Source organism: Lonchura striata, chromosome 5 (assembly GCF_050655825.1).
Source record: "Lonchura striata isolate lonStrDom1 chromosome 5, ASM5065582v1, whole genome shotgun sequence".
NCBI classification, from domain to species: domain Eukaryota; kingdom Metazoa; phylum Chordata; class Aves; order Passeriformes; family Estrildidae; genus Lonchura; species Lonchura striata.
The window spans coordinates 34,845,218-34,858,705 of NC_140707.1; the positions used below are offsets into that span (position 1 = coordinate 34,845,218).

Below are 13,488 nucleotides of genomic sequence, written 5' to 3' on the forward strand. Positions count from 1 at the left end.
TAAAAAGTAAGATGGAAAGTGGTCAAACAGCAGCAATGAAATGGAGTCCCAGCATCATTTCCCATTACAGTTAGAAACACACACTTGGCAAGAACAAGATAATGCAGAAACTTTGTATCTCTACAACAGAGGCAAAAAATATCTAAAAACCACTGAAGTGCCCAGTGGGAATCCCACTGAGCCAGCATGCACATGTAAATGAACGCACACACACACACACACAAACACACACTTGCACATGCATAAAACAGACTGAGCTACTCCATGGAAATCCCATTCTCATATCTGCACAGTAACATTAAAGGTCCTACAGCATTAAAATAGTCAAGGAAAGAACACCAAAGTGCAGAACATGAGGCACAAAGCATGAATGAGGAATGGGAAACCCCATCACTGTTTTCTTCCAATGCATGGAATCAGTCATTAAGTTTACCCATGAAACAACCCTGACATGAAGCATGTTTTGTATCCAGTACAACTGGACATAAAAACATAACCAACTGGTAAAAGGTTGTCAAAAACAGCAGTGCAGAGTCTCTGCTAGTGTTTTCACCCTACCAGTCCTCTTACTCCTCCCTTTACACACAGGGAATGACTACTTGTCTCAAAAACAAAGTCCAAAGCAGAAACACAAAATCCACCTTTTGGTCTTTGTTTCTACAAGGTCAAAGGTCAGCAAAACATCATACCAACCTTCATCCACATCCCTTCCCAATTCCAGATTAAAGTAATCTTTACCGATAAAAGTGATGAGAAGGAAAAAACAAATGAAAAAAAAAAATCAACACATTAAAACAAAAGCAGTAAGTTCTAATCAGATAGAATAACTCAAAAGGCAGAATAAAACCTCTCCTCAAAATAGCATCTGAACAGGTCTCAGCACTACGAGACCAGTGCAAGCTCAGTCACCCCTGTGATATTACATTTGGTACAAGGATGACCAGGCTGTCTAACACCCATGGTGTGAGGGCCATTTCTCTAATGCTCATTCAGACATGTTACCTAATGAAACCGCAGACTAACAGGAGATGTTCTCATGAAAAGATTGAAAAGATTGTGCACATAAGCTAGGGATTAATCTTCACTCTCAGAGAACTGAAAGCATGGATGTAATTTGATTTTTTATTTAGCAATCTGAAAAGATGATAAACACTTTTGAAACTCACATAATCTGCAGTCTCCATGGGAGGATACTGCATTTACAAAAGCAGTATCATCACTTTTATAAATTACCTATGGATAAGCATGAAGATAGTGGCAGCACAAAAGCAGGACCTACCTCTTGGTTCCCATTTGTGGTAAGCACATATCTCTCCCTCTCAAGTTTTTTCATAGAGGTGCACACAGAGAAATGTGCTTACCACACCCATTCTTTATACTAAGTACTTAAAAATAAAATGAAACAAAATACACTATGAACATTGGTTTTGTTTTCTATCTGTTAACTCAGCCTAGATTGGACACTCCCCATCCCAACAATTGTTGGGTAAAAGACCAAGAAATAAGAAAACTATTTCCTATCTTGCGCCTTAACACAGGTATTACCCAAACAACCAAAAGGCATCACTCCTGGGATTCCTGTTAGGGGTAGGACCTCAGACTGGAAAAGGCTGTAGAAGACAAAGTAAAAAATTATTACCTTTCAGGCTGGGAAAAGGAGTATTCTTATCTCTCCCAACTTTGGTTGGTAAGGCCAAGTTGGACAGACTGAAACTTGTGCTGTGGTTTCTGTACAGGCTGCCTATGACAGAAGACAAAAACAATTAATGCCTACTGCTCACTGCACACACCCAAAGATCCTGCAATTCATCATCTTATTTCAGATCCTTAATGATTAAGTTCTTTATTACCCAAAAGTCTCACAACCGCTACATGACCTCATTTACATTGCAACCACATCTGTAATCAGATTATTCTAAACTGTACAAAAACATGTCTTAGCATTTGTGTTACAGTAATTGATTTTGGGTCTTCCAGGCTGAAATGTAACAGCAAAATCTTCCTGTCTTCCTGCACTTAGAACAGATCGTCTTAGGTCTACCTTCTAGTTTGATCCTGTTTTTGGGAACAAATGAATGGTTGGGCCACATGAGAAACAGGATGACAGAAGATTTGCAAAACATGTAACTGAAGTGAGGACTGTTCACTGTGTCTTGTGAAACACTGTAAATCTGCCATGGAACCATGCTTTGAAATAGAAGCTTTTAATTTATTAGGAAAAAACACACATTCTTCCTGGTACAGGCAGATCTTAAGGACACAATTATGCATTCTCATCTGTTTAAGCCCGTAGACAGCCTGAAAGCATCACATTTAGATAAAGGAGCTGATTAGCACTTCAAATTATTAAAGTGTCAACATACTATTTCAACTTTCCTTGGTTCTTTGTTTTTTTGTAGCCTTACTTTAGTAACAGTCAAATTACCAGAAACATTTAATATATTTTCCCAATGCTACAAATTTCTTCCACTGCTTTTTACTGTAGTGCAAGACAAGTGGCCATGCCTTCTGTCCCTCATTGAGAGATTCTAGATTCATGTTCCACACCTGTGGTTTTTTTTATTAAAATATAATTGAAAGTAGGTAGTCAAAGAATTGAATTTTGCACCTAAGTACACAACATGGCAGCATGGAAGGCATATTACTGTAAGATTTTTTTAATCAATTTCATAAAATTATACAATGCTTTGTTTAAATGAAACATAAGAAATTTCTGATCTGTGCCCTAAAGTGCCATACAACTCAAGGGGCTAACCACAAAACCAAAGTCCTTCTTACTGAAGAATATATAAAGCAGTAGCTGTCAGCAGCTGTCAGCAAGCCACCATGACTACTGGAGAGCTGGTAACAATTTGACAACCAACTCATTCTCTTGACTAGCCATCTCTCTGTACACTCTGATACAATAAATAAAACTAGCTTAATGAATGCATCGTACATACTTGCAAAAGACATGATGCCACCAAAACCTTCACTGCTGTTGTTGGAGACAGTAGAGTTTGGGGAGCTGGCCCTGGAATCTGAATCTGCATCAGAATCACTGGCCAGTTTTAAACTGTTTGGCCGAAGTAACTTCTGAGACCTTTAAAGAAATTAAGTACAACTGTTATTAGCATTTCCCCTTCCCACCCCAAATCAATAAATTGTATGGTTGTGGGAGACCGATGTTGGTCTCATTCCAACCAGTTTTCACTACACTACCTGCAACCTTGTAGAAAAGAAAAAAAAAAAACACCCAAACAAACAAGGGAAAAAAAAAAAAAACAACAAAAACCAAAAACTAGACAACTGAAGCATCTTCACATTCAGGCTTTTATAGCCTTTCAGGGCATGTTGAAAACTTGTCTACAAAAGGGCATTGGCAGACTTGCAGGTGACAGGGTTCTGGTTTGAAAGGAGTAACAAGAAAACCCATTGCCACCAATCACTGCAGTATCTTCCCCCCAAAAGATAAAGATTTACCAAAACAGTTTCCAGAAATCAGTACATGATATACTAGAATGTTGTAGAAAGAATTGTTAATTCTCATAGCTCCTACTGCTTACATAAAAGTAAGGAACTAAGGGACTAAAAAGATGCTTTTATTCAAGGGTTGACAGCATTTCAATATTAAATGAAAGCGATCAACAATACATCTCAGTTGCCAAAGACATTTGAGTGCATGAATGTTAAACTACATGAAGCAGACAGAAACCCCAGATGCGCTGTACAGAAGGAGCACACGCCTGCTTCCACTGAGATTCTGGTGAAAAGGAGAAAAGGAGGACTTGCCTGCTTCCATTGAGATTCTGGTTAAATCTTGGGGTGTAGCTCTCTTCCTGCTCATCATCTTCATCCTCCGTAGGAAAACCATACTGTGGTTCAAAGTATGGATTGTCATACTCTCGCTTCCTCACCACCCCTTCTGAGGAGCTCATGCTGCCAGCTGCAATGTCACTCTCACGACGATCCAAGCTTATCTTGGGAAAGCTTGGTTGCAGTGGCAAGGAAGAGAGATGGTTTGAAAATCCAGCAGCCAACTTCTCTTCTATTTCTGCTGAGTCTGCTGCCTCCTGTGGACCAGTCAAAGCATTGATCTGTTCGCTAATTTGTGTTACATACAACTGAAGGGCAGGACAAGAACAATTATTTCAAACTGGGAAATCTGCACAGTCCTTGCTGCTTGCTACGGGGCCCCCACCACATCCCCACCACTTATGTCTCTGAACTAGGATTTCTCATACACTGCAGTATTTGTGCATTTTTCTAGGGGCTTACTTCCCATTAAAACAGCTCTGACAAAGTAAGTGTTAGCTCAGGATAATGGCTTTCCATTACCATGTTTCCATGCTCAAAAGACCACAAATTCATGAGTTTCTCCACCCCACTCCCTGTTCCTCTAAATACATCAGGTCTTTCCAGACTCTGTAAAAGCAATTCCTGCAGTCCCAACCTGGACCATTTCTCTCTGCTAATGCTGCATTTTTCAATGCAATGGAATTTTTTTGTACAGGAATGGTCTATTCCAGCATAAGAGGGTCCCAGCAAACTCCACCTTGCTCAGAAAGTCCAGGGTGAGCATGCAATTAAATCTGGGCATGGTGTCACAGTCCTATTAGCTTTTGCCTTTCTCAGACAGAATCACATGCATTCTCCCATTCTTTATATTCTAATACGCTGATCCTGAGGCTGAACTCATCTCAGTACACACATGATTCACTCCATGGATGACAGTGCTGGGGCTGCTACTGGCTGTAGTACTGGAACTTGAACGAGGCTGGTTATTCTCTTGGGAGTTCTCACTGTCCATGGTCTGTTCATCGGGATCTCCTGAATATTCTTGAAAGTCATCAAATTCCACTTCACTAGCATCACCAAGGGCTGCATGAGTCAGGGGGTCAACATCTGCAAACACATCATTATTCATTAAACAACATTGCCTTCCTCAGCCTTTTGCCCATCTAATTATTCCTAGAAGATGAGGACTGCTCAACAGAATCAACTTGCATAAAAATTTAGGTTGCAATGGGCTTTTAGAGGTCATCCATTCCTATTATCTCCTCAAAGCAGAAGCACCTTCAAAATTAAAGCAGGTTGCTCAGGGCTTTATCTCACTGAGTTTTGAAAGTTTTCAATGCTTGACATTCTACAGTGATCCTGGGAACCTATTCAACTACAATAACCATTAAGTTATTTTACTTGTGTCCAAGTAGAGTATCTTTGTTGCAGCTTATGATTGTTACCTCTTGTCCTTGAGACAAGGGAAATGTTTTGGGACTTCTACATTTAGTTTGTTGAACAAAAGTGAGTGTTTATGCAGCTTCCATATAAGCCACTGAGAATGCATTTTTCTGTCCCCACTAGGACAGAGCTAGCACTGAGAATCAATATGCAGGGGCAGGAGAGAGCTCACACTCTGCTGTCCATATTGCAAAGTATTTACTGGCAGCAGAAGGTTGCTTCTAGATCTAGTGAACCAGTTTTGTTCAGCAGCACCTATTTGGAGGAAGTTGTTTATAAGCAGGAGAAACGTCCTTTCTCAGTCTACCCACACACTTTTACCTCAGAGCAAGACCACAATGGGACAATACTTCATTCTGATTCAGGGATTTAGGGGAGGCCTTTTTCCCAAAGTGCTTCAGATGAATTAGGAAAGGGAACCTATGTGAACCTTGTGAAAGTAAAAGCAAAAGTTACTCACTTGGGGTATCACCATTAATGTCACATTTCATCATCTCACTGACAAAGTCACCAAGGGAGGAGTAGGAGGAACTTGAATCGTCATAGTCGACACTGTCACTGCCACTGCCGCAAGAGGCGAGAGAGAGAGATGAGTGGCAGCATCAAAGCAACAGCAGGCTCTGACGCTTTAAAGATGTGAATCAGCACTGTTTTCATGGACCTCCTAAAAATCTCATATTATAGTAGTTACAAACAAATTTCACAGGCCAGCTTCATGAAAGGTAAGAGCAAAAAACATCACTTTCAGGTATGTGAAGAGTTATGGGAAGACATTTAAAACCTCTTAGCAAGAGATTATGAGGCTAACAACATAAAGTTATGAGGCTAAACATAAGTGAGTAGAGAATAGTGTATTAATTCACAAAACGTGTGTGTTTATGTAGGACAACTTCAAGAAACTGGGAACCACAAGTAAAAGCATTTCCTTTTTACACTAGTGATAAATCCCATTCTGTTAGGACCACTGGTGCTGTATAGAATGTAAAATATGTGCAAGTCTGAAGCTGAAAGATCTCACAAACCAGGAAGGAATAAAAAGGAATAAAATTAGACACAAAACTCCAGGAAATATGGCCAAAAACTACTATATGAAGTTTCCTTTCAGTTTACTAAACACACAAGGTGGTCACAGGCAGTGGGTAGTACTAACAAGCTTTGCATAACTATGGATAGGGAAAAGACATTTAAAAGGGTAGTAGGATGGGTGGGAGTATTTGCAGTACTGTAGCAGAAATAACCAGAGAAAGAACAGTATGAAAGAAAAGACAATTAGGGTGTGAGGAAATGACAAATGGCATACAGGTAGCAAAAGAAAAAAGGAAAGTATGGAGAATCACATTAAATGAATACACTAGCAAAGGGTTAAGAGGTTTGCTGTGGTAACGGAGAAGTGAGAAAATTTGCTTCAGTGTATGCTGCCCAGACTAGAAATGAAACACCAGCCTGGCAGACTACAGGAAAAGGCTGCAAATGAGAAGTAGGAGAGTTCCAGCAATCTGAGATAACTCTCATGTGACTATGGGCATGTTCCCCACTAACCTGTCATCAGTGGGATCAGAATCTGTTTCCTTCTCTGCTGGGACATTCAGGGCTTCAGCCAGCTGTGAATTGCTGTCATAGACTCGATAGTGGATGGGCTGCAGCTGGTGAGCATACCACTTGGGTTTGTCACCAATTAGGGCTGGGTCAAACATGTCTGCACAAAAAAACCAAGAAGAGCATTAATCAAACTCATTTACTGTGTCAAAGGCTTCATTCATAGTAACACTATCCTCTACTAAGTCTTGCACAAAGGGACAGTCTAAGAAGCCTACAAAACTTCTCCATAATCAAACAAGAGGTAAAATTGATTGGAGGAACAACTCACCAATAGCAGGGCTAACTTGGGAGAAACACATGAGGCCATACATAAAAAGAGAAAAATATTCCTTGAACTAAATTTTCCTCCCCAGCAGGACTAATAGAGTATAAAGTTAAATCCTTCCCTAGAATGTCTAGTTTTTAAGATCCTGCATTACATCCAAGTGCAGGAAAGGCAAGATCAACACTTACTATTATGAATTCTTTGGAAAGCATAATTAGTAGGGTTGAGTGACCATTCTCCAAAGTATTCTACTGCCTGTGTTCTGGAAAGCTTATCTGCAAAAGGTGTTTGCTTCGGCCTAGAGGCAAGAAAAGAATTTGCCTGGAAGGCTACCACTGGTCGTGGGAAGAGGCGAAGGGTGCGAGTATGCATTTGGAAACCTTGCAAAACATTTGGTGAGTTGAAGAATCTCACCATAGCAACCCTAAAAGAAATAGAGAACAATACATTAGATAAAAACACAGAGCATAACAAAAAAGAAGAGAGAGCCCTTAAAAGGTATGCCATAGACAATGTTTCAAACCTTTGAGAATGGTAACCTAACTCTTCTTAGCAAACAGCTCTTGCAAAAAATAAAAGAAAAATTCAAACAAACTTAAACCCAAGAAATTACTTTGTTCTAATTCACCATCTTAACACAAACACCCACTCAGTGAAGGATATAATTCTTGTTTCTCCCAGCTGAGGTAAAAACTAAGTCTCCAGCTTTTTCTTTCTGTAGTTAAGGTTTGTGATTTAAGCTGGGGATACAATATCAGACTGACAAATCCAGGTAAAGTGGATGATGCAAGAAGCAAAACACCCCCTCAAGATACACAGTTATGTTCATGTACATCATAGATATGAGATAAACACTGTAATTACTATTCTTTTTCCCCACATGATGCCAAGAAATCTACAATAGTACCTGACAGAAGCTGTTTCACTCACAGAAATGTTTGTGCTGCCCTCAAGTGCAAATTTTTATGAAGACTCAATGCCACCTTCCTGTTAAGCCTCACCTGGTAGCTACATCGACAGAGTCCACATCATTTCCATAGATCAAAGGGTTGAATTCTGTGGAGGGAGTAGACTGCAAATCATTCTGTGGTCTTCCCAGCAGCAGAGGCACCTCCTGCCCCTCATGAAACTTCTCTAGATTAAGAATGGGCTGAGTATTCAGGCTCATGCTGGCCAGGGCCTATTGAAGGACATTGTGCACACATTAAGCAAGAACAGTTATTTATGGAACAAATAATCAGAGCTACCCTGCCCTCTAGGCAATTGCAACAATTATGCATGCTCCATTAATTTGTCTTAAACCACCTCCACGCTGAGGCAACAAGTATCTCCAAGCCCTCATTTATGTTGATTGTCAAAATGATCTCCTCAATGCTGAAAGGAGTCCCGGAGCCAGTCAAGGAGTAGCACAGAATTCCACTTTGCTAGATCATTCATGACATGAAAACAGAGTCCTAACTGGACCACTACTAGTATGGCACTGCATAATTCTACTGCTTGTAGAGTTATTTCCATGTGTAATTTGAATACATCTTGGGAACTAGAGGCCTTGAAACTTGCCCTTAAAGGTGGCTATTCAACCAGTAATTTGATATTCCAGGAAAATGTGGAGACACCTCTATACAAACATCTGCTTGTATCCCTGAAAACCTCCACTTTGCATTTGAATAAAGCCTTCATCTGTCTATAAAGTTACCTCTTCAACCCTCATAAAGTCTTCAAGGAGCAGCACAAGTGGTGAGTCAGTCCTGGACACCCAGCCCTATTCTAAATCTTCCTAATTTTTCCCATTTGCCCACTGAGGCTTCAACTTTTCTCTTAAAAATAAATAAATATATAAAACCAAAACAAAGAAACAAACAAACAAAAAAAAAAACTCCAAAGGAAAAGGGTAAGATGGAAAATCGAGGGGAAAAGAATAAAATAAAGAACCTTGTTGTCAGGAGTGAGCAGCTGTTTCTGAGTGATTGCAGTCATGCTAACGAGACACTGGAGGCAAGATGGAAGATCATATGATAACACCACAGCAGCCCATCAGAGCCAAGACGAACACATGACCACAGAGAAACAAATGGAAGGAAAAAAAAAAATCTATTACTACCACATATCACAAATGAGAGGAAAATAAAACGGATCACAAAATAGACACATCTTAGGAAAGAGGTATAACTGCCCCACCCCCAAACATTCATATCTGGTCACTTTGGAAACTGGCAAGCCTGTTGTCCTTAATGATGCAGCTAAGAACTTTCTACAGCAGGTTAAAAGTAGATATCCTGAAATTCATTTATTGACTCAAAGAACCAAAGGCACATAGAAGTGTTAACCTTAATAAAGTGGGCCACAATTTGTCTGCTTTTTACCAGGAGCACTCCTTTGCCAATGGCAAACCCTTAATGACAATGTCCATAGGAATACTTAGGGGATGTAAGTTGAATTTGGGTGAACACTCTGTGAATTTTAAATGTGTCTTCAAAAAAAAATGCAATTTGTTCTTCTGATACTTGAGTTTGCCTTTCTACTAGTGAGAAAGTTTTGCTAAATAGTGCCTGTCTGAAATTGCAAGGGGGTGAGGCAGCAGTGGGGAGAAGGTTGATCTAACAAAACTCCAGGCAATACATCACTTCCATCTGTGCTGACAGCAGGTACTGGGATATCAGAGAGGTTACACACTTTGCTCTCCTGGTCTATGAGGAAAGAGAAAGAGCAAACCTCATCACATCAGTAACACACTTTACCTTTAGATACTGCATGCAGCGTGCATAAGGAAAACAGAAATAAAGAGATAAAACCTGCTTGACACGATCAGCCAGGATGACCCAAGCTGATTAATGGTTTAGCAGGACCTGAGAGGAGAGACTGACACTTCACACACAGATCTGTGAATGGAGGGGAAACAAAGATGATCATAGCTTGATGGATCAAGTCAGAGTTTAAAGCCCACATGGCAAACATAAAGGAGGAATCTGGAACTTTCTGTATCAACTGGAAACAAGTTAGCCTCAAACAACAGTAAAAATAAGAAACCACCTGTTGTGAACAGGGACATTTCAGCTTTACATTCACTGACTTGAACTCTTACCCACTCTAGCAGAAGAGCTGGACAACACTACCTATGCTACATTCTGCTGAATCCGAGTCCTTTCCCCAAAGTGCATATTACCTGTTTCAGATGCTTTTTCAGCTCTGAAGCTTCTGGTTCTGGCAATGCTGGCAAAGATTCTGCATTTGTGGGAACAATCACCTGGAATTAAGCACAACAACAGACTAAAAATTCCCCACCTGTAGCTCCAAAACAGAACCCCCAGAATCTCCAGCACTCCAGTCACCAAAGAATAGAAGACACAAAAGTAAAATAAGAAAAAAAAAACCACAGTCACAGACACCTGTTCTTCAGTTCTTTAATGTTGTTATTGTTTACAATATAATAAACAGTGGAGTTACTTTATGATTTACCATAAAAACAAGAAGTTTGAATCAACCCACACTTTGCATCAAGTCAATGATGTCATTCACATTTTCCTTGAATTAGCCTAGCTCATATCCTTGTAGAAAGTGAGATACATAGCCCCACTAGAATCATGACAACCTGTGGGAAGGTTCTTAACAGACTGAGTTTCTTAGGTAGGGCTATAAGCCATCTGACAATTAGTCAAGAAGAAAGTTCTACCATTTGCATAATGATTTACCTTCTAATGATATAGACAGATCAATTAACTGAAAAAGGATGTCTAATGCAAAAGGCATGGGGACCTTGAGACAGAACAAGGAATGGAATCCTAAAGTTTAAGATGGGAGTGGCAAAGGCAGACTGAGGCCAGGCATTACCAAATTCTCAGTGGGTACACTGGTGACAGTACACAGTTCCTGGAAACAAAGCCTCAAGTTCTTATGGGTGCCACTTACCCTGTTGGTATCCAAGTCAATAAGCCATACATCATCAGGCATTTTAAAATCCAGTTTGTAAAGGAAGAAACTTGCTGGAACACCAATGATATAAGGTGTAGGGGCTAGAAGCAACTGTGAGAGAAAGACAGACTTTAATAAGGACAAGATCTGCATTTGATATCACCATGTTCTTCCCAAATATTTTTTCATTGACTACAGTATGTTTATAGCAGAGTAGACAACACAAAATGCACTGGTAAGTAATTAATATCATACAACGGAAGCATAAAAAAGAAAAAAAAAAGAAAAAGAAAAGAATAAAAGCTCCTGCTCAGAAAGCCTTAATTTTCATCTAGGAGAAAATACATTTCCATGTCCCATGTTATATGTCCCAGTCCCATCCAGGACATAATTTTCATGGCTACAGAGCTCTTTGAAAACAGCTTGCCATGTCTATCATGTTCAGAGTGGGAGCCTAAGTTGAAAAGCAAGAAGTCATGGATGAATACATCCTCAGCTCAAACTGAGTCTGTGCCATTGTAAATAGGCAGATACAAGGACTTTACCCTTATGCTTGTAGTGGTAATTTGGTTTCAAAATAATAACATCTCTAAGAAGTACAAGATAGACATTCTTTCAGATGTATGTGGAAAACTTATGGGGAAATTCAGGTTGCTTCTGGCAAGACAATGAGCAGAGAAAAAAGGTTTAAATCAACTAGGCATGTAGCAGCTTGAGACCAGTGGCTTGGGAGGCTAATTTATTATTTTAATTTAGAATTGTTGGTCACCTCCAAAGAGTGGCACAAGAACAAATCTGCAGCATCAGTTGCAGGATAGCACTGAAGTAGTAAGATGGCCTGAATTCTATCTTTCCAAGCAGACTAATGAGCTCCTGCAAAGAGCTGATTATTAGCAAAACCCAAGCTCCCTGATAAAGCTACACAACACTTCTTATTTCTGAGATTGCAGGCAACAGTTTCTGAACTCTGAATTAAAGAGCCCTCAAGCACCCCTAAATGTTACTCTGGACCCTCCTCAACAAACTTCAATACTCAGTTTAGAGGGGAGAGGGTAAATATCATCATAATATTGTCAATCTATGGTTGTTCAGTCTATTGTTTGTGAACTACAGCTTTGATCCATTCTATTAACTGAGCGCGGTCTGAAGATATCCTACATAAGTGGTGTTGCCTATGATTTAAATAGTCATACTCAAGCAATGTCCTTTGCAAGGTAAACTGATACAATCTCTGAGAAGCTGGTGAATGAAAAAAGGACTACAACTATATGAGTTTTAGACATCACAGAAATATCTCCTGTGAAAGACCAATAAAGGAAAAATACGTACCTGTTCTGCAGAGGCCATGCAGGTGGGAAGCAGAGGGATCACTGGGAACATGTACTCCAGTGGGTAGATCATGGCCACAAAGGCCATCACAGACATTGAAAGTGCATTATAATCTCGGGACTGCAACACAACCTGCAACCAAAGAAACTCCCATTAGCACTGCAGCAACCATTCACTCCTAATACTCCCCCTGGGTGCATACAAAGACCACAGATTTTGTGATCTCCGCAGACTCAAATTCAATGGCTGTGAACTGGGTAACCCTCCACTAATCTGTCTCAAAACAAGCTTCAGGTGTTTTTTGAGTGAGAACAGAACTTTTCAAAACAGGAACCTCAGAAGGAGCTATTTATTCCCCTCATCCTCCACAGACAGTGGAGTGCAGGCAGTGCACAGTGCACAGGCAGTGCAGAGAGACAGCTGTTCTACACATCCAGACTACCGTGATTTTGTAGAGGGCAGAACTTCCTACATACTTATCAAAGATCAGTGATCTTCCCTTCTTACCTTATGCTCCAGAAGGATGCAGGTCAGCACCTGCAGGCAGGCATCCACTCCCAATAACTCCAAAGGCAGATGTAATGGAAAATCTACCAAAGTGAAACGGGATGGATCGGGAAGAGCAAAGGTCAAAGCTGGCTGCAGCTCATGTGGCAAGACTTCCACGTCCACCCGCTTCTGCCCAGCAACGGGCATGGGGGAGCGGAGCAGACGGTATATCCAAGCCTCAATCTCCCGCAAGTCGTGAAGCAAGGCGCTGGACTTCTCTTCCACCAGGAGGGAGCCCGTGAAAATCCGCCACATTGTGTCCCTGGACAGGGAGAATGCCAAGGTTAACACTCCAAAAACTTCACTTGACAGTCATTCCTTCCAGAGAAAGGGCAGATCCACCAAGGATTGAAAGAGGCAACTAACAAACCTTTGATCACACAAAGGAATGGAATATTTAGCTACCCTCCAACAACAGGAAGACAGGCATTTAAGCTTACTGACACATCCACAATGTGAAGAAGAATAAATCTTTCTGTGGCAGGAATCAACACAAGTATGTCACTTCAGACTTCATTCACACGTTTAAAGGATTCAGTCAGGTCCAGATCTCTGAAGAACTCTCATCACCCTCACGCTTGAAATTCAGCAGGCACACAGGATACTCTCCTATCTCA

The 13,488-nt window shown here is 40.5% G+C and overlaps 1 protein-coding gene across 39 annotated transcripts in view; it reads right to left on the minus strand.

Annotated features, from left to right (window-relative positions):
• MADD (MAP kinase activating death domain) overlaps positions 1–13,488 on the minus strand; it is a 68,968-nt gene that overhangs the window by 35,745 nt on the left and 19,735 nt on the right. For 16 of the 39 annotated variants that reach the window (XM_085581705.1, XM_085581708.1, XM_085581703.1 and 13 more), the window contains 14 exons: positions 12,830–13,133; positions 12,323–12,454; positions 10,991–11,104; positions 10,248–10,328; positions 9,017–9,073; positions 8,086–8,264; positions 7,273–7,508; positions 6,760–6,916; positions 5,681–5,787; positions 4,691–4,884; positions 3,772–4,103; positions 2,943–3,082; positions 1,640–1,741; positions 694–732 (listed from right to left, as the gene is read on the minus strand). In XM_085581705.1, coding sequence (XP_085437831.1) covers positions 694–732; positions 1,640–1,741; positions 2,943–3,082; positions 3,772–4,103; positions 4,691–4,884; positions 5,681–5,787; positions 6,760–6,916; positions 7,273–7,508; positions 8,086–8,264; positions 9,017–9,073; positions 10,248–10,328; positions 10,991–11,104; positions 12,323–12,454; positions 12,830–13,133 — 2,174 coding nt within the window. The remainder of the gene's footprint in view (positions 1–693; positions 733–1,639; positions 1,742–2,942; positions 3,083–3,771; positions 4,104–4,690; positions 4,885–5,680; positions 5,788–6,759; positions 6,917–7,272; positions 7,509–8,085; positions 8,265–9,016; positions 9,074–10,247; positions 10,329–10,990; positions 11,105–12,322; positions 12,455–12,829; positions 13,134–13,488) is intronic. The other 23 variants (XM_085581717.1, XM_085581710.1, XM_085581713.1 and 20 more) reach the window with 10 other exon arrangements.